Source organism: Papilio machaon, chromosome 4, assembly GCF_912999745.1.
Source record: "Papilio machaon chromosome 4, ilPapMach1.1, whole genome shotgun sequence".
Lineage (NCBI taxonomy): Eukaryota > Metazoa > Arthropoda > Insecta > Lepidoptera > Papilionidae > Papilio > Papilio machaon.
The window spans coordinates 1,862,680-1,884,531 of NC_059989.1; the positions used below are offsets into that span (position 1 = coordinate 1,862,680).

Consider the following 21,852-nt stretch of genomic DNA (forward strand, 5'->3'; position numbering starts at 1 on the left):
TAATAAACCCTTTCCATCTTATTCTTACAGGAAAGGATGAGAAATAATTTATATAATCAAATGGTTACTAAACAAATCTTAAGTTTTTTTTTTCAAAAATAATGAGTTGAGTTAGCCGATTAGATTGAACCATCTAAATTTTTTTACTACTCAATTTGATGTAATTCTATAGCCTCATTTAAATATAATAATGAAAACGTCTTGACTAATGTCAAGTTCCAATTATCATTAAATCAACAAGAGTCGCTTGAGACAGAGAACAAATAGAAATTGTATCTAAATACAAAGAGACGGTTTGAGAAATGTTGAACGACGATGGAAACACGAACACGTTTGTCAGTTGGTGAACGTCCGCAGTGCAGTTCATACCGTGTGAGGTTACCCCGCGCTTTTCCAACGTTCCCGCCAATTAATATAAATAAAAAAACCTCAAAACATACTTAATAAAGTGTAGTTTTAAAATAAAATAATCTAGTGTTAACATGATTGTGACAAATTAAGTTTGATTGTTTAGATTGTTTTGTTAAAATTAAATTAAATTTACATTCAAAATGACTGCCGGATCGGAGGAACATGAACCACTGATTTCTTCTTCTGTGGATAATCAACGGGTTACTTATAATAATTCGCCCCAGGTTAGTTATATTTTAAAATTTTATAAATCGGCATTTACTGCTTCAATAGTTTATTTTTCAATTAATCAATTATTTTGTTTTATCATTACATTTGAATTTGAACTTTTTAATTGCACGAATTTACAGTGCATTTTTCTTAAATAGTCTGTGTTAATTTTGAGGGTCCCAGTTCTATGCAAGTTGAATATTATCCGATGTACATAATTGATTTCAAACAGGTTTTATTAGATGTGGAGAGATAATTGTTCCACTCGCTTCATACAAATTAGAATTGCAAATTATAATATTGCTCGATCCGATCTGTAATAGTCTAATTTTATTATAATATTATTTCAAGGATGTTAAAAAGTTATTTTTATTTCCAATCGAATTAAGCTATTTATTTAGCATGTAATAAAATAATGAACTAATTTTGTGATCTGTAAGGGAAAGATTTAACACTACATTTTAGTGTTTATTATTCCATTTCTTTTTTCAATAGAAGAAGAATAATTATTGTTACGTACTGTATCTCAAAGACACCAATCAATGTCGAAAAGGCACATGTGTGATATTTACTCTTAATTTGTTACATTTGGTACATACCAGGATATGCCCTGACTTCGCTCAACCAATTTAATTAGTAAATATAGAGTTTATTCCTATGTTAATCGCGGTTGCACCGATTACCAGTAGTTATTTTTTTTTTTTAATAATCTGTTCAGTAAATTTTGATTTCGGAACAAACTGAACAATTCTAATCATTCCTTTTTATAAATCTGATTACGATAAATCGTACATAGTCCACGTACATAAAACACACACAGGTACACGTGTACGTAAGTTTTTAGCTAGATATAAAAACAACTTTAAATTTAAAGATATTTCTGTATTTGGTAAACATGATTTTAAGGACGTTCGTAAAAAGTAGATATTATATTTTTAACTGGTCGGTTTTAATATTTCACAACATGCAAAAGTGGTTACTTTTAACCAACTAATAAGCTTATTTGTAACCACAAGGTTAAGACCGGAACAACATCGCAACGAAATTATAATAATTTTAAAACAAGTTTAAACTGATGGAAAATTTTCCATTTATTCTATTCACTGCTGCTGCAACTACTTTAGAAAATTATAATGAATTAAGTAAATATTTAAAAGTTATTTATTACTGATTCAAATACTTGAGAAGAGAAAAAAGTCGCAAAGTCGTCAAGTAGTCTTTGTAGTCCCTTTGTGTAGACTTTGTATGAGAAACCTACACTAAGGGTCCCGCTTAGTGATCAATGGCCGACTTTGAGTGCGTAAATAAATGTTATAGGCTTCTAAAAAAGAAGTGTCGGTTCTGTCGACATTATTATACGACTTAATATATTGTAGGTATACGTAGCTATGGAACGGCCCACGTTGGTTCGGAATGTTGAATATTTGCATGAAGATAAGATGTTGTGTTACGATCGTTTAGGTTAGGATTTATTTTAGATGCATAGAATATATTTCAATGTACGACAGCTATCGTTTAAATTTGAATATTATTTCGGTCTAGTTATCGCCCGCGTCTCCGTCCGCGCTCAATTAAAAAAAAAACTTAATAAGTAGAATATGTGTTCTTCCAAACTAGAACGTAGTCTAACATATCTGTGCCCAATTTCATCAAGATCCGTTAAGCAGCAATTTAACTGTTTTCCGCCACTAAAATTATCAATATTTTAGAATTTACCAACGATTAAATGTTTAAGAGTTGTGTTTTAACACGTTAACTGCGGATTGAGGCAGAACAGGCCCAAAGCGTGACTTCTCGCTGGTGCGGCAGTCAAAATCGGGTTGTTTCGCTCTGTGCGGGAGGCTACTAGATCAGTATTTCTATGAGTACGACAGAGTCAAATATATAGAAATGTTTCTCTTGCGATATCTAGCCCAATGGCGTAATAAGATAAAAATGAGGTCCTACAGGCCCCAAACGCACTGAAAAGAAATTAATTACGCCTAGTGCGGATTGAGGTCAAATCTATCTCAAAATTTGTAGGCCTCATGGCCGCACTGCACGAAGCGCGGGCGGCGCGGGCGCCGCGCATCCTAGCTTAGTGTTGTGGAAAGTTTCGATAACGTTTCGAGTTTCGAGGACGTTTTGGCAGGATTTATTAAAGATTGAGCGTAGAACTTTATTTTAAAATCCTTAACGTTTTAAACCAATAATACCAAATAAGTCAGATGAAGTACTCATCTGACTTATTTGAAAATGTTCATTGGAGTTATGAGAAACTATGTTGACCTCGGTAAAAATTTTACTTATACCATACAAAACCTAAATTACTGCAACTTTGAATTTTAAGGGGGTGGCCTGTGTCTATGATGAACCAAAAGTGCATAAATCGGACACAGAATGTATTTACGAGCCAGAAACACAACGCGTTTCACCGCGCGTCATGGTGTGATGAGAGCAAAAGCTTGCTCTCGTCACACCATGACTAAAATCCAATATTTCAATAACAAAAATCCCCTTTGCAATTTTGCCCTTTTTTTAGTGTGGATTGTTTTGCTAATGCTGCAGCATGGAACTTGATGTACCTATTACTCATATATTTTAATGTTATATTTATATTCCTGGTTTACAATTCCAGATTCCTTAATAGTAGGAAGTCTTATCTTCTTTTGGAAAGTTCGAGTTGTTTCTTCGGTGGCCACGGCTGCTATACTGAAATTAGTAAGACTAGGTACATACATACATACACACAGACACACACTCTCACATATGTACTACGCGGTAACGTAAACGCAAACAAGACATATATTAGTATGTTATGCTACTAGGTAGCAAAGTTGATTATTGCGTGCGAGGTGGCATTGTTCAAAGGCGACCTCTACAAGAAAACCGAGCGACCAACAATCATCATGCTCCCTCATACGATGTTTTTCAACACACTTGTGAGTAAAAAAAAACAAAGAAGTAAACGCAAAAACACTTACGAAATCCAAAATAAACAACAAAACTCAAATTAAAAAAAAGGAAATTTCCTTTCCTTTCAGGTATAGTAAAATAACTACGCGCTAGGGCATAATTTGTACCATATATGCCTAAAATCGATGAACGGATAAGTACACGCACAGACAAAGCCACGCACACACACACATAAACACCACACAGACACACGCGCACGCACACACACGCACGCACACACACGCACGCACACACACAAGAGATCTAAAATATATATTTTATTTCAAGATTTCCCATCGGCAGATGTGCTGATCATTTGTTCCAAAGAGGTGGTCAAAGAAAGCGCTGCGTAGGTTGCTACGAAAAATTAAGATTGACATTGAATGGCACGCAAGCTGCTAAGAAAACTAAAAAAATTGTGACTTTTTGTGTCCAGTGTGACAAATCTTTTTGTTTACCATGTTTTAATGAAAAACATTTTCAGTGATTAATACTCAATAAACATTTATCGTAACTACAACTCTCTTTTAATCCCATCACTAGTCGAGGCATTAATTGACCTTCCTTTCAGTGCGATTTGAGGCAGAACCGATGACAAATTTTTAATTTTACTTTATTCATTAACGAAACGTCCTAACTCCAGGCGAAGCTAGATTCATATTATGCACATATTTAAGTTCATAAGAGTGAAGTTTCAAGCAAATATCGTCTAATTTGGACTTTTTAAAAATGTTTTTCGAAAACATAATTTTGTGAGGCAGGAGAGGCCTCAATAGCACTGGAAAAAAGTTCAACTTTGCCACGAACAGACCTCAAACGCACTGGCTGAAAGTTCTGCCAAAATGGCCTCGCAGCTAACGTGTTAAGAAATATCACGTTGTTCTTGTAATGAGGCGAATTTGTCCAGTTAATAGGTAAACTTTTAGAATGTTTCATAGTTTAAAAAGAAACGATTCGAATAGTACAAGTTTAGATATTTTAATATGATAATTTCAAGTCAGGGGCCCGACCGTGAATAGGACCGAACTCACGGAACGAGTTTTTTATTAGAGTTCGAAGCTCCAATTCTCAGAAATAAGTTTTAGTGGGTGAATAACATAAAATTGAAACTAGTCATCCTTAAACTATTTTCATTAGAAGTTAATTCATAATTGTACTAATAATTTGTTTTATTAATGCGATGTGTTCACAAAAATAAATTAAATAATATTAAAAATGTCGTTAATAAATTACAGGGATGACATACGGTTTTTAAAAGTGTAAAAAGTACGTATAAATCGTATATATTTATTAATGTTTTGGAACAAAAAATGCCTGTTTGCATTATTATATGTTTTCCATTCTTTTTATATAAAGATTAGCTTTTACCCGCGACTCCGTCCGCGCGGAATAAAAAAATGCACACAAGATAAAAAAAGTTCCTATGTCCGTCTCCTAGTTCTAAGCTACCTCCCCATCAATTTTCAGCTAAATCAGTTCGACCGATCTTGAGTTATAAATAGTGTAACTAACACGACTTTCTTTTATATATATTAGAATAAGATAGAATATATACAAAATACAATACGACATTAAACGACGTTCGACGGTCCAAGTTATCGATTACATTTGGCAACTCATAGACGGAGATGTCTCACGTTAAATGGACCAGTTCGTCTCATCATTGCCTATTCATCGTAATAGTGAATTTCCTGTTGCCTAATATAGTTACTGCTTGTCGACGACTTTAGATTTTATATGTAGATATAGTATTGCCACATACATACCTATGTACTACTACTTCTACAAATTATATTCCAATTTAAAATTATTTAATTTTTTAATTTTTTTTGGGAGAAAACCTTCTCTGGTCTCATCAAACCGTCCTTATCAAAAAATCTGTCCAGTGCCTTATGTACACATTAGGGACAAGCATTCAAATATTCAATTTAATTTATATAAAGAAAAGACATGACTTCATATTTAATTAACTTTTTTTTTCATTCATCATTAACCTACATGTCGAGACTTAGGCTTGCTCGAATGGAAATTTATTTTTATTGCTTAAAAAATACGAATTAATTATACAGTTGTTAGGCTATTTTGTGGTTTTTATGTAAATTTAGGATAACAAATATTATAAATTACGACAGTTGCTGTGCATTATAAATTCGGATGAATATATTATATAACAGATTATTAACACTATCTTAATATTTTAATAACTGATTAATTTAAAGTTTCAAAATTGAGACAAATTTTAGTTCTGTAAAAATTCAGAGAAAGGGCTTTTTCAATGGATTTTTTAATATATGGTTCTCTTAAACTTCTAATTGACATTATTATTATTACTTTATATATGTTCCGTCTCTTAAATGGCGGTTAAAAACATAAACTATCTCATTAAAATTTCGCGCCTTTTTAGGCCACAAGGAAAATTATTTTTACGGAACCCAACATAATGACTGACTTCATAACCAAATTTATTAAATTAGTAAGCAACTTCTTACATAAATAATAAAATATGTAAATAGCGAATACTTAATAAAAATGCCGTGGGAAATATTCCCAGACACAATATGGCCGCCCCACCAAACTAAATACTAATATTTAAAATTTTACTGCGGTTTCACACTCAATTGCTAAGTTAGGGCTTGTAGTTAACTTAAAAACTCCATGTCTAAGTTGACTAAAAGCGATAGAATTAAAATTTAAATAACTTTAAATCTACCATTTTTCTTTCGTGTAAAGCAGGGGTTCCCAAAGGGGACCCCAGGGACCCCAGAGGGTCGATATCGAATTTAAAGCATTGCTAATTCTCACTCTGTCTTCTTCTATTGACCTAAGTCAGAATAAAAAATAACAATTGATCTTAAAAGTGGATAATTTGGCTAATGGATAAATTGGTCTGCGGAAACGGTTCATTTTGGAAAAGGGTTGAAAAAACTTGTTCAAAATAGTTTGGGGATTCCTGGTCTAAAGATTATTGGCTGTAAAAATAACATTTGTAATATAAAAAAGTGTGCAATTTAGTTATTAAAGATTAACAGTCAAACTCAATAATCGATCCGAAACAATTCTTGCTTTTTTAATATTAATAAATTTTAATCGATAGCAATTGAAAAACCTGATCCATCGTTTAGAGGGCCATTGATACTTCATAGATATAGTGATTAATATAATCTTTCTTAGATTTCTATGTCCTATTAATGGTCGATTATTGAGTTTGCCGTTTGTAAGTTCATTTCAGTAGATATGACAATACTGTTCTATTATTTCAAACTTAACACACTGTAATAGTTTCTCTAAACTGTTAGGTTAATTAGAATCCAGGTCGTAAATATTTCTACAATAGACATTAAAGTATTTGGACGGCTTCCGAAACCCGCCGCAGTGCAACAGATTATATCTACTAGATCCACGGCACGGCGGAGTTTCGTCGACTAACGATATGCGATACCTCGTACGTTACGCAGGTCACTAGCCACTACCGATCATTAATACCCCGGTTATTACCTAATACTGGCTCATACTAACCCAATATTGGTTCGGCGACCTCGGAAAACTCATGCGGTTTTTGTATTGTAATTATGTCAAGTCCTGAATTGTGTGAATGTGTACAGTTTAAACGAATTCTTATTATGCAGTCAACAAAAATTTATTCTTATATGTACATCAGTTTAATAGATCTCCCATCAGTGGAAAAAGGGATTAAAGTAGGATTCAAACAAGATTTGGATGTTTAAATGTTTACTTATGTAAAACGAATTGGGAAGACAATAAATAAAAGCCGAATAATAGTGATAGAAGTATTGAAATTTTTATCACAAACCATATTTCAATTTTACATTAACAACAATGTTTTAACAGCATTAGACTATGTTTCGCTACGTTGTGGAAAAACTTGTTTAATTTTAGTTTTATTATTTAATCATCCATAATTGTGGCTGCTGTGAAGTCACGTGGCTAGTACTTACCAACACACACGATTTTTTAGAAATAATAATCCTCTTGATTACCGTAGCTCAAATAAATAATTTATCTGGTGACATGACAATCAGTTATTCTAGTCTTACAAATATGTATTTAGTATCAAGAGATATTGAGAAACGGACCGTTATGGGTTACAAAACCTAAGAATATTAAATAATAGACTTTAAAAATATTCGAATAAATATTACAGCTGTTGACACGCGTACCTTTTACCGTGAAGCCTAAGTAAGGGATCCGGTTTCAGTTAATGTGATTTGGCCGGCATTCTTTAACCTGTGGAGGGTTAGAGTTCAACACAAATAATTTTGTTACACCTGCTAACATTTTAGCAGTCTAGCTTTCATATTATGCAATTGTACACTAACAGCCACACTTCACTGGATAGGCTTAGTGTTATGGTATTTTGTGCCTATTTGATTTTCTCCTCTTTGGCGGTGATCGTAGCGGTTGGTAGCTGTTCGAAAATTGAACGAATGATAGAGACAGAATTAGCTGACGGTAATTTTAACTGGCGTTTGTCGGAACTATGCCATTCCCTAGCAGCGATCTATTCAGCGTGTAGAATAGAGAATATTGCCTTGGACATAGACGTAGGTTATTTTTTTTATTACATCTAAAATCATCGATAGACTTGTACATATTGTCGCAGTGTAGTCATCTCTTTCGTTCCCATTGAAAAAAAATATACCAGTAGGTGTTTACGAATGTTTCCACACTTGAAGTTAACGGTTTAATTTTTCGAAAAGAGATGTTTTATCCAGTAAATTAAAAACAATATTAGTTGTATGTATAAATATAAATTATGAAATATCTTATAAAAAACCTACTCAGAAACCTAAATATATAACCTGGACATCAAGAAAATCAGTATTTTTAGTTGTGCGTTCTTATCTTAGATATTTATTGTTATGCTGCATGAAAAACTTGATATCATGTCTAGTATAATAAAATACACACGTATAAACAAAAAGAATTATACAGAAAAATATTCTTGAATAACCACTTAGTTATCACCATTATAACTGTGGTTTACGACTAGTGACACTTTTTTTAATACATCTAGTCTCTGTTTTGTTAAAGATTATGTAAGGTATGTCAATATGTAATGTAACAAATGTCACTTTAGTGGAGTTCTAGGATTAACATCAGTCTTATTCTGTTTTTAAGATACCCATTTTTAGTTTTCCGATTTTAAAATACTGCTGAAGGCAGACAATATGTCCTCCAGATGACATTTTGTTGAATAAAAAAAAACTTAAAAATTGCTAGAGTAAAAAAAAAATTCTTATCATAACATAGGTTAACAAACCTTGAGGTAGGAAGCGTTGAAAATTTAATATAAAACTAATGATGGTTTTATGTAAATTGGTCGAGGTCGGCCATGTCCCCTTGCTCGTATTCATAAGTTGATTGTAAATTAAGTTTCTTGTTAAGTGGCAGAACGAGCTTGTACGGCTTTCAGAAATACCCTTCTTATTGTTATTATACATTTAGATATTATATTATACTAGCTGTCGCCCGCGACTCCGTCCACGCGGTTTTAAAAAAACTTAATAAGTAGCCTATGTGTTCTTCCAGATGTATGTTCTACATCTGTGCCAAATTTCATAAAGATCAGTTGCGCTGTTCCGGAGATACCATCAAAAAACATCTATCCATACACATTGGCATTCATAATATTAGTAAGATTTAAGAATGACAAAATTACATTTTCATAAGAAATTCACTTTCTCGATAATTATTTTATAAGCGTGTTAGCGCATCCCCTTTTTACATTTTGTTCTTTGTATATCATTCATATTATAATTATAAATTTAAATACTTAGAAATAAAAAGTTAAAGATTTTTTAATGTAATAAATATTTTATAGTATTTATTATTTGTTTATTTTTATACAATACACAATACAAACATAGTATATATAGAATAACAACTTATTACCATATAACATGTCGTCATTTAATAAATAGTGTTATTAACTATATTTAACGAACAAAATCACCTTTTATTATAAATTTATACTAAAACATTTCTATTAAAACTTAAACAATGGAATATATCTAAAATAAAAAACTAAATATTCATTCATTTTTATTTTTCAAGAAAAAAATAATGAATGTAAAACTGTATAATTTTTTTTTTAAATATGCGTACAAACTATAAATAGATATTTTTTTCGAAAAATGCAAATGACTTGTTACGACATTGATTTAGTTTTGTGGTGCTAAAAATAAGATTGCAGGTTTTTCAATATCAACAGTTTGAGGATATATAACGAACATTTAAATATCTCTTGAGGTCAATTCAAAAATCGCTCGTAATATAAACTAGTTTCCACTGGACAATTGTAAGTCATTACTTGAACTAGTTTAAATAAAATCTAAGTATGAAATAAGACTTGTCGAACGTTTCTATTAAGCGATTCCGTCCTTTGAAGATATATTTTTTCAAAGTAAATATAAACCAGGACGTTACACAAAAAGTCGACAAAATAACAAAACATTAATCCGTTGCAAAGATATTTAAACATCTTTCAACTACGGTCATGCAAGGTCATACCGTGTTTTGATACAAGTTTTTTGGCAATAGAAACGCACACTGATATTTCCATACTATTCTATTTACACCGCACATGTTTGTAAATTAGGATGGCAACACACCGAGTGGTTCACCAAGAACAAGCGGGGGTGAGGTTACACTGGCAATACCTCCGAGTCGCAACTACGGCGCTATTGGCGGTACAGAAAAGGTCACATACACCTGGGCAGATGTCAACGCTTTCGCCACCGAGTCCAGATCTAGAAACAGAAAATTCTGGAACTTCTGGAAGCCGTCTTCCGACAGAATGTTTCAGCAACGAAAACAATTATTAAGAAGTGGTAAGTGTTCTTCTTTCTTTTCTGCTACGTGACCCCACTGCTGGGCATAGGCATACCCTAAATATGATCGGTCCTATGCAACCCACATTCAGGATCCCCAAAGTGTTCTTAGTTGCAATTTTTTTAATAAATTATTCCTGAAAATGTTCAGTATCAAATTAATAATAATTCCGATTGGATCAAAAGAAAGCCTACACAATCTTTTTAATAATTGGCAACCGCAGTGTGGTTGATTTGCGGCGATGGTTTCATGTATGTAATGAAAAACTGCTCTATAAAAATAATGTCATTATCTGCGTCAATAGATGAAATCTGTTAAGAAATGCAATTGTTCATTTTTTACACTCATCAATTAAAAATATATATATTTATCTATTAGTGAATGGCGCGGCGTACCCTGGTGAATTGCTGGCCATCATGGGGTCATCCGGCGCTGGCAAGACTACCCTCCTGAACACGCTAACATTCCGGACTCCCAGCGGGGTTGTGTCCAGCGGCACTCGGGCTCTCAACGGCCAACCCGCTACACCCGAAGCATTGACCGCGCTGTCAGCGTACGTGCAACAGCAGGATCTGTTTATTGGAACACTGACAGTACGAGAACATCTCATCTTCCAGGTAAGAATATTATCATAGATATATTCTATCTATACTTTGTGCCAGGGCAGTGCTATCTATATTCAGGGCTAGCTGCGCGCGACACCATTTGTATTGACTCACGTGTTCTTTTTCCATTGAAGCGACTGTAACTGCTATAAAAAATGACAACCTTCCACAACTAAAGTTGCGTGGTTAGTTGCTGAGTGGAAATAAGCTCTTAATCCCTTATTGTATATCACCACAAATGCAATAAAAGCAATTATTAAGCATTTATAACAATAATAATTTACAATTTATTGATTTATATGTCAAGCTTCACGTGTATTACTACGAATCTCTGACGGTCAAAAAACCTGTCGTTTCTTTCACTCGTTGTTACGTAAATTTGTAGTGAGCTTAATTGGCTAATTAAAATTCCTATTTATTTATGAAGTTTGGTCCTTTGTAAGTTAACAATAAAGTTGGCAAAATAAAAAATGCTAACACAGTAATATTTTTGCATGTAATTATGTAATCCACTATATAAACGTGCGCCAATTTGTCGTCTGCATTATTAAAGGAGATCAGTTGAATTAAAGTTAACTTTATATTACATTTATATCTTTTTTCTAGCTAAACGTATTTTTTCCTGGTCAAGATTATAACTTTCAAATTTGTTAACGATTAAGCTGTCAAATAAAAAAAACATTTAAAAAAAATACAATAGTAAGTTTTCGATATTAATGTGTAAAATTTCCTGTACAAAATAGTATGCACATATATTTAAGATAGGATTGGAATAATAGTTTTAAAATCTATCTTAAATTTCGTATCAAAATGTATTCAAGCTCAGCCGTCAATGACCAACCGGTCAGAAGACCTTGACTTTAAGACATATAGGAATCTCACTGGTCTATGTTCGTTAGCAACATTGTAAAATATATAATCAAGTTGTTCATTTAATTAGATAAAAATCTTTCTTATTTTCAATTTCGTCTTGAATAATTTCATTACACAACATTCAAAACGAATAAATATTTTAAAGTGAAAATTTTGAAAATAAAGTTTTAAAAAAGAAGCTGTTCTGAGAGGTTCTAAAACATAAGGGACATTATACATTTCGTGTAGGCGTAAAAGAAGGCCAAAAACACACATTATATGCTTATCTAAAAACCGTAAAATACTATTTACTCTACGGTTAAAGAACTACGAAATTTAAATCAATCTAGTGTGGGTCGTAAGTGATGTGATTTGCCATTCAATTTGTTCTTGGTCACCATAAAATTTAAAAGAAGCTAAGTGATATACCACACTAATTAATATTTGTTTCATGTAATTTAAACTGCAATGATTTTAAATTTTTCTCCTTTCCTTTTTTGTTATTTTTCCTTTCTTTCCTTTGCCTTTTCCCGAAAAAGTAAAAAAATTACCGTATAAATTACAGCATGCAATAATTCAGTGTATTCCATGCTATAATTTATACCGTTAAAAGTTCAAGTGAGGGTATTTGTTACAAGAAAGACAGGTTTGGTCAGACCGCGATACCAACGATCGAAATTGGGTCCGGATTCGACTTCTTATTGGGTTTGTTTTTTTATACGATCCCGGCTATTCCGGTTTTTGTTTCACAACGGATATATCGTAATTTTTATGAGCAGAAGTTTCACGAGTATGAAGTACTATAACTAATTTTTTTTTTTAAATTAGATTTTCATAAGTTAACGATCTTTGCTATAATTTCAAAAGATTGTCGTATACCGTTTACCGTAAGTTGTTCAAACATCAACACAAAAATACTCCTATGGTTTTTTTTTCAAAAAATCTTGAGTTATTTATTAAGTTAGTTATAAATGATATACCTATATTATGTTAACTATTAATTTAATAGATTATCTAACCAAAACTAGGCTACTCAGTTTACAAGAGATATGAAATAACATCTCAATACCAATGGAATAGTATTTCACACAAGACATATACATATAGTAACCACACTATTAAATTACAACAAATGTATATCTTCTAATAGACAGACATATTTAGTTACCTTTGAACACAATCTCACAATGTTTTGCATTAGAGATATTTGTAGATTCACTTCAGAATCACACTTAAAAAAAACTTAATAAGTAGCCTATGTGTTCCTCCCAAGCAGGCGGCCGGCCGTAAAAACTTAAGCCAAAACTTTAAGGTTCATAAACCTTGTGTGCCGACCCCACACTTGGGAAAAGGCCAGGGAGATGAAATAGCCTATGTGTTCTTCCAGACTTTGTTCTACATCTCTGCGAAATTTGATCAAGAACTGTTGAACCATTTCGGAGATATTAGAAGATATCTCCGAGCATCCATCCATCTAAACATCCGCATTTATAATATTAGTAAGAAGCAAGATTGTCATCCTCTCTTACTCGTTATCCTTGAAATAAATTGCCACCATTATGTTTTTGTATTAATAGTTTGGTAGTGTAAACTCACGATAACGTGGACTTGTACTTGAAACAAATGAATAAATGTAAAGTGATTGATGAATGAATGAAGCAGCTTATGAATGTAATACAGTTAATGTAAGATTAGATATTAATGTAACCATTTTATAATTAAGATTCCTAAAATAATTTTAAAATCATATTAATTTTAAATCAATGATAACCTATCATTCGCGTCAAATTATTGTAAAAGATTATTTTAATATTTTTAACCTTTTCTTATATTGTAAAAGAGAGACAAAACAAGTTTCTAGCCGCATATAATAATTAACTGAGGAACTTGTACCTATTATTTACGTCCGTGACAAATTGCACACGTAAATACATACTGAGAACTGATTAAACAAGTATTTGCAACGACAAACACTTTGCTATTCCACAGCATCTGTTGCATGTCTTTCCAATTTTAATAGGAGCAGTACGTATTCGAATCGGTATAATTACTTAATTACTACTTTTTTTCTGTAAATGTCCAGTAAAAAATTATTAAATTATATAACAGTTATGATAAAATTAATTAAGACCACGAATTTTAAATGTTTCAATATTACGTACATTACATTTTGTAACTAAATGTAGGTATTTTTGAGACATTCGAAAAAAATGAAAGTGGTTTTTATTGCAACTTTCAATTATTTTATTGAATCTTATATAACATTTAATAAGTAAGATTTTTTCAAAAAACCTTTGAATTAAAGCAAATCATTACAACTGTTGTATAAAAAATAAAGTACACACATCCGGCATTTGATTTGGCTCGTTGTTATAAAGACAAAGAAGCCGAGTATTGTAAGTTAGTAATTAATGAGGGATGTACCTGTCTTTTGTAGATTTAATAAACGAATTTAAAAGGTCTTAAGTACATAACTACATTTGTTTGTAACAGGCTTTGGTGCGTATGGACCGACACATACCGTACGCGCAGAGGATGCGAAGAGTCCAAGAGGTTATTCAAGAGGTAAGTGAGGACATATTATTTATTATCTATTTTAAATTTAGTCTATCCTTCTATCCTTATAAAAAAGTAGGAATGGAACTGGGCTTCGGCACGCAAACTTAACAGAGCAAACGCGGAGTCACTTCCACTTGACGCCAGCCTTCTGTGTGATTTCAGCGGTCTAGCCAGCCCTTTTGTGCAACTACGGAATATACCACTGTTAAATTATTAAATTAAATTAAATTCTGAGTAACCTGGTACTTCAAGTGAGATTTGTGTTCTTAGTTGGCATTGTCGAAGTGCCAGAATACGGTGATCGGAATCCCTGGCCGGCTGAAAGGCATATCAGGCGGAGAGATGAAGCGGCTCTCGTTCGCCAGCGAGGTGCTCACAGACCCGCCGCTCATGTTCTGCGACGAACCAACATCAGGATTGGATTCCTTTATGGCTCAAAATGTTATACAGGTTTGTACCCAAGCACACAGATATGAAACAATGTGTTAAATTGCCCCAGTAATATTATACACACGAGAAATTGGTCAAATAATGTACTTATTAATTTTTGATAATTTAATAACTTTATTCATATGTCTGTTATTTTTTTTTTATATTGAATTCCATAGAACTCGAAATCGTAGGCCCGCTATTAAAAATGTGTCGTCATAACGTCTTGGAATTTCGTAATAAAGTTTATTATTAAGTAAAACTTTATAATTTTTTTATAGTCGTGCTTAAAACGTGCTACGAATATTAATATTTTATGCATTATACAATATTAGTAATATTTTTCTTCTACGCAGGTATTAAGCGGTCTAGCAAAGAAAGGGAAGACGGTGGTATGTACGATACATCAGCCATCTTCTGAGCTGTATGCAATGTTTGACAAGCTGCTGATCATGGCTGACGGCAGAGTCGCCTTCCTGGGCTCACCTGATCAAGCAACGGAGTTCTTTAAAGAGTAAGTACAAGTAAATACCAAAAAGAAAATTAGACAAAAAAAAATCGAAAATGAATTTAGTTTATGACGAGAATTAACACGGGACAATAGATTACTAGTATGGTGTTTTATCTGTTGAATCACTGTTCCACTGGGGTTCTTTAAAAATGATACGACAGTTGAAATTATTATTCGAGATTTATATCTATGCACACTGAATCTTTACTTTTTCCTATAGTTTAGGAGCTGCCTGTCCCGCAAACTATAACCCCGCAGACCACTACATCCAACTCCTCGCTGGAATACCAGGACGAGAGGAGACGACGAAACACACCATCGACACTGTCTGCACATCTTTCGCCAAGTCTGAGATCGGCTGCAAAATTGCATATGAAGCCGAAAATGCCATGTTCCACGAGGTAAAAAAAAACACAACTGTAACATTTTCTTGCCAAATTTACGTGTAGGTATAATGATAATAATATGGATATGCGTGACTAAAGATAGGGTTAATAATTTACTTTGAACAATTCATTTGTAAAAATACGATTCTGGAAATTTCAAGGATATCTATATGCGTTGATAATGCACCTTGTTTTATCGACCGTTCCTCATTTTGGTTTTTGAAATATCTTGCCTCCGGAAGGCCTCCGGTCCCTTTTTGTCCATCCATTACTTATTTAAATATGTTGGTTCAGCGTAAGATATCCGGCGGTTGGGCTGACGCGCCGTGGTCTAGCGTGGCGGCGCTGCGGGCGCGCAGGTCGCCGTACAAGGCGAGCTGGTGTGCGCAGTTCCGCGCCGTGCTCTGGCGCTCCTGGCTCTCCGTCACCAAGGAACCGATGCTCATCAAAGTCCGCTTCCTACAGACTGTCGTGAGTATGAAACATCTTCAGATACAAGAGTACTCAAATTTTAAACTTTATAAACTCAGGACGACATTGACCAATACTTTGTCCGTTTCTTTATTATTTTACATTCGACTCTTCATTTATATACCATTCGGGTAATTGACATAGGTATAACGTATTATATCATTACAAACACGCCTTTACTCTCATATTCCACTGGCGCAGCTGCGATTGCTGTAACAAAAATGATTGTCGCTAAGTGGAAAAAGGGTCTTAATACACGTAATTTTCAGATGGTATCAATTCTCATCGGGGTGATATACTTCGGACAGCATTTGGACCAGGATGGTGTGATGAACATTAACGGGGCTATCTTCATGTTCCTCACCAACATGACCTTCCAGAACATCTTCGCAGTCATTAATGTAAGATACGACAGTTGACGTCACATTAATAGCTAGTCATATATTTTTAATCTTATCTATTCTGCAGTTTATTGTTAAATATTTATTTTGTTATATACATACTAAATGCAGCTCTTTTTTAAAGTGTTTCACTCCTGCTTTGATTAAATATGTTACTACGAGAAGTATATATAGAAACGCACATATAAATTTAATTAATAAAACCTATAATTTTATAATAAGTTTGTCGTTGATCCCCAATATAAAACATAAAATGACTTCACAGGTGTTCTGTTCGGAGCTACCTATATTCATCCGCGAGCACCACTCGGGCATGTACCGAGCAGACGTGTACTTCCTCTCCAAGACACTGGCGGAGGCGCCGGTGTTCGCCACCATACCACTCGTCTTCACCACCATCGCTTACTATATGATAGGCCTCAACCCAGCACCAGAGAGGTTCTTCATCGCTTCAGGATTGGCCGCTTTGATCACCAATGTCGCCACATCATTCGGTATATTATTTTTATGTTAGCTCTATTAGTACTTCGTTCCACCTCCACTTTGGAGAATGGATAAAAATGTAATCTAACGTTAGAATATAAGCTTTCTGTCTAGTAAATTAGGGAATGTTTAACTTAATCTAGATTTCCTAATCCGAAGCACAGAAGTGTAGCTACATGCAACACTTCTAAAAAGAGGACTGTATAGATGTTTACTCATAAGTATATATATGACACTAACTGCTGCACTCAGAATCGTTTAGTGGCAGTCAAAGTGTAGCTTTAATACGTAATCTACATTATGTAAGGATTAAACAGTTTTGAATATGGTACAAATTTAACCTGTGTGACGACACAAATGCATAAGTTCAAAGTTTTCCTACCTGTATTTTTTCTAATCGTTACCTTAATTAGAGTTGTAATTACATTTGAAAATGAATTAATAACAATTATTTTGACGAACCTATAAGTAATGAATAATTTTAACCACAACTGGTAATTAAAATGTGGCTAAACAAGATTCCATTCAACGTTTTACAGTGAACGACTTTTTATCTAATATCAAATTAATGAATGGTCAATCTGTCAATTTGAACGATCAGACGCATTAAAATAAATTACTTCTTAAAAAAAGTGATCTAAATAACTTTCATCATTAAAAATAAATTTCATAATGTTATGCAATTTATAAAAAAAACTATTTTTAAATAGTTTTTTTAATGACGAATTTAGTTTACTTTCTTAAACATTAAATGAAAAAAAAAATATAAGTTATGCAACTTTAAACTTACTTAAATCAAATTTTTCATGAAGAACTAAACATCAATGTTATATAAAATCCGTCAAGCTAACGTTCGTCTCAAAGCTTCCCACAATCTCAAGGTCTCACGTATCTAAAGTTAACATACGAAGTATGTCGTTATTTTGTAATCAAAATGTTACGTAACAAGCCTTTCATAGGTCGAATTAGAGGCCCTTCTCAGAAGCGATGGCAAGGCCGATTTAGTAATTATGTTATCAAATCTTTTGAGAAGTATAATTATTCCGTTAAAAATCATGAGCCAAGGAATTTTTATGGTTTTCCGACCTTTAAACAATTTCACTAACGCAATCTGTAGCTATTTTAAAACAAAACAACAAAAGAGCCGATAGGGCAACTAAGCCTATTTTGTGTGAACGAAATATGGTACTATTTATTACAACTATATAAAAAGTAAACTGACAAACAAGTATTTCCTTCAAACTGTTAATCCGCATAATCTAATTTGCTTGTAATTGTGTTTTGTTTGTTCCTTCATGCAGTTAGTGCCTAATAACTCTACGAATTGTCCGGTGTAAAGAAATTCAACAAAATTCTAAAGCAACGAGATATCTATCTATATCTTCTATATATATAAAAGAAAGTCGTGTTAGTTACACTATTTATAACTCAAGAACGGCTGAATCGATTTGATTGAAAATTGGTGGGCAGGTAGCTTAGAACCAGGAAACGGACATAGGATAATTTTACCCCGTTTTCTATTTTATTTTATTCCGCGCGGACGGAGTCCCGGGTAAAAGCTAATTAATTTATATTTCTGCATGTATTTACCTATAATCATTTCTTCTTGTACGGACAATATTTTCTAATACTACATTCATAACAGTATAAATGTCCTAATGTGATAATTTTGTGTGTTCCAGGTTACCTGATCTCGTGCGCGAGCAGCAGCGTGAGTATGGCGGCGTCGGTTGGGCCGCCCATCATCATACCCTTCATGCTCTTCGGTGGCTTCTTCCTCAATTCAGGGTAAGATCACAATACTCACGCCTGTAACCCATGAGGACATATATTATATTAAATTATGATGCGTTTCTGACACATTACTTTCGATTTTTCTACATCAATGGAATTAGGGTTGGTAGGACTTAATCATTAATTGTATATTCAAACCGTAGAATTTCACTGTCGATGGATTTGTACGACACATATTTACATACCTATAATTCTGCATGTATTTGGAAAACCAGAGGTAATTGAAATTAAATCTGATGTTTTATTAGATATATAAAGTAGGTATATGCGTTCGTTTATTCATACCTTATTTTTGTATTTGCAGTTCGGTACCGCCGTACCTGGGCTGGATCTCGTACCTGTCGTGGTTCCGGTACGGCAACGAGGCGTTGCTCATCAACCAGTGGTCCGGCATCGAGTCCATCGACTGCACGCGCGAGAACTACACCTGCCCCGCATCCGGACAAGTCGTGCTGCAGACGCTCAGCTTCTCTGAGGTAATTGTCGTTACAAACAGTAATGGATTCTTAAAATAGTTCTGATGTTTACTTCATTAATTTAGGAAGTACAAAAACGATATGATAAATCAAAACATAAGTAGATTGGGGTTTAAGATTATTACTGTAAATTTAAGATTTGCATTCATTAGGAGACGCGACTCCAAACAAAAGGCAGGCGACTTGCCGCTTAGTGGAAATTGGGTCTATCTAGAATATCAATTTTTGTAAACTACGATTACCAGACTATTTTCTCGTAATTGTTGGTTTATAAAATGTAATCTATTTTATTACCTCTTAGTTATTTATGTACTAATTCAGAGATTCTTAATGATTTTTCTCGAAGACACCTTTGACAAATTTTACTATTTGGTTTGGGTGATCACCCTGATGCTAAATTTTTTCTCCAACTTGTGAACTTTCAACTTTATTTCTCGTCATCGTATACCTCCGACGGGTATTCTGTGGTACCCAGGAGATCCACATGGACCATATAAATCAATGTACTAAAGTATTGAAACTCGTATATTATTGCAGAAGGACTTCACTATGGACGTGGTTAACATGGTGCTGTTGTTCATCGGGTTTAGACTTCTCGCCTACATCGCTTTACTGTACCGCACGCGACGCGGAAAATAACCCCTAAATATATATCAATAACCATCGGTTTCCACTGATGAAATAAATTGCCATCCCGTTCATTCTACTCGACAGCAACTGGGTTATTTTGTTGGGGTTTGTTATAATACAATAAACATTTTATGTTATGTAACTTAATAAGTTACTGTGCTCTTTAATACTTTTTCAAGTATACATTATTATTTTTTTATTTAATACAGATGTTTTATAAATTTATAATTAAATGTTTTTTTATTATGTCTGTTCAAAAATGCCTTAAAGTTTCAATAGGTAAATCTAAATGTGCTTTTTTGCTATATCAAAAAGATAAATTACAATTCATCTTCTAAATACGAAGAATCTCACTAAAGAAAAGTCGTAAAAAATACCATTACCTTCCGCTGAACTTTCAAATACACTGTATCTCGAATTATTTAAACTTTATAACTCGAACAAATTGTTATTTCCTTGCTTACGCATTTTAGTGCATATTTATATTCAACGTATTTAAAAATTAAACTCTGTAAGTCGAAATTAGTAAAACATCATGACTTCTTAATAGAAGTTCCCCATCAAATAATTCATATCGAAGTCTTTACATTACTCTTGACATTCGAGATATCGACATTGTATTGTATTTGGTTATCAGACGAATATTTTATAAATTTTCTTTCGTTTATGTAAAAAAAAAATTGATCCGTTTATGTATAAAAATTTTATACAAGTATTTGTAAAAGTTATATAATTGAACTTTATTGTAAAAAATATTTGTCTTTCCAGCAGTAATACTCTGATCTGAGTAAGATCTGTGTTTTTTGTTTAGTTTTTTTCTATTTTATCAATAATAAATCGTTATTTTATTTACTATTTATAATGATTATGAATTATTTTATGAATGTAACAGTTACATTGCTGTAAATCAGTGTTTAAATTAAAAAAAAATCATTTTTTCACGTATGAAACAATTTTTAGCTTAAACATATAAATAAATATATTACTAAAAATGTTGTGTACCTGAGAAAAGGCTGGTTACCTATTGGGTTGCGAAGGTCCGCTGGCAGTCGCTTCGTGTCAACACCACTGCCTTAGCCAAAACTATTTTAATATTTAGAGGTTATAACTTTTTTGCTTTGAAAAAAATGCCGCAACTTTTGCTTGCTTTTGCACAATACATTTTTATTTTTTAAGAACACAAAACTAATTTGTTTTTTTTTATTTGAAAAGCCAGAAGCTTTTTTAACATGTTTTTGTTTTGAATTAATTTTAATGATTTTATCAAATAATTTTGTACAATAAAATACTTTAAAAACTATATTTGTTATAAATAATGCGTTATTCTTTCTAAATAGGCAATATAACATGTTTGTTATATAATGGATGATTTTGTTTATTTTTATTTTACTTGTCAATAAACAACGATGTTTTCAAAATATAGAAGGCAATTTTTAATTTTATGTCTTTTTATCGTAATATATTATGTCAATTTGCTTTGTAGTTTTATTTCCTATCGTGGGATTTGCACATATCTTTGTCTCTATTTTATTTAAAGAGAATGTAAGGGATAACAAATGTGTCAATTTAAATGTCACTCCAGTTGAATCCCGCATGGATATAATTTAACTTGAATATAGTTTACAACGTATCTCCAAAAATGTTAAACAGATTTCACTGAAATTTGAAACAGATGTAGAAAATAATCTGGAAGAACACATAGGTTACTAATTATTATTTTTTTAACTCTGCACGGACGGAGTCGCGTCCGCCTGCTAGTAAAATTACATAACCTTACTGTAGATCAGGGGTGCCCAACTTGATTAAACCAGCGACCAGAGATCAACTGTTTACTGATAAAATTTTGTG

At 32.8% G+C, this 21,852-nt stretch overlaps 1 protein-coding gene across 1 annotated transcript; it reads left to right on the top strand.

Annotated features, from left to right (window-relative positions):
- Positions 1 to 455: 455 nt before the first annotated feature.
- On the top strand, positions 456 to 20,114 carry LOC106718426 (protein white). The gene is made up of 13 exons (XM_014512501.2): positions 456 to 635; positions 10,175 to 10,406; positions 10,786 to 11,024; positions 14,358 to 14,429; positions 14,694 to 14,873; positions 15,209 to 15,366; positions 15,584 to 15,764; positions 16,044 to 16,220; positions 16,490 to 16,621; positions 16,887 to 17,115; positions 18,787 to 18,892; positions 19,203 to 19,374; positions 19,912 to 20,114. The coding sequence occupies exons 1-13, from the start codon at positions 552 to 554 to the stop codon at positions 20,011 to 20,013; spliced, it is 2,064 nt and encodes a 687-aa protein (XP_014367987.1). The 5' UTR covers positions 456 to 551; the 3' UTR covers positions 20,014 to 20,114.
- Positions 20,115 to 21,852: the final 1,738 nt, after the last annotated feature.

Excerpts from the sequence above, each read along its gene's own strand:
- LOC106718426 (XM_014512501.2), top strand. The coding sequence starts at position 552 with ATGACTGCCGGATCGGAGGAACATGAACCACTGATTTCTTCTTCTGTG. Across the intron at positions 11,025-14,357 it reads GAGAACATCTCATCTTCCAG|GCTTTGGTGCGTATGGACCG; the intron begins GTAAGAATATTA and ends TGTTTGTAACAG. Across the intron at positions 15,367-15,583 it reads GCAACGGAGTTCTTTAAAGA|TTTAGGAGCTGCCTGTCCCG; the intron begins GTAAGTACAAGT and ends TTTTTCCTATAG.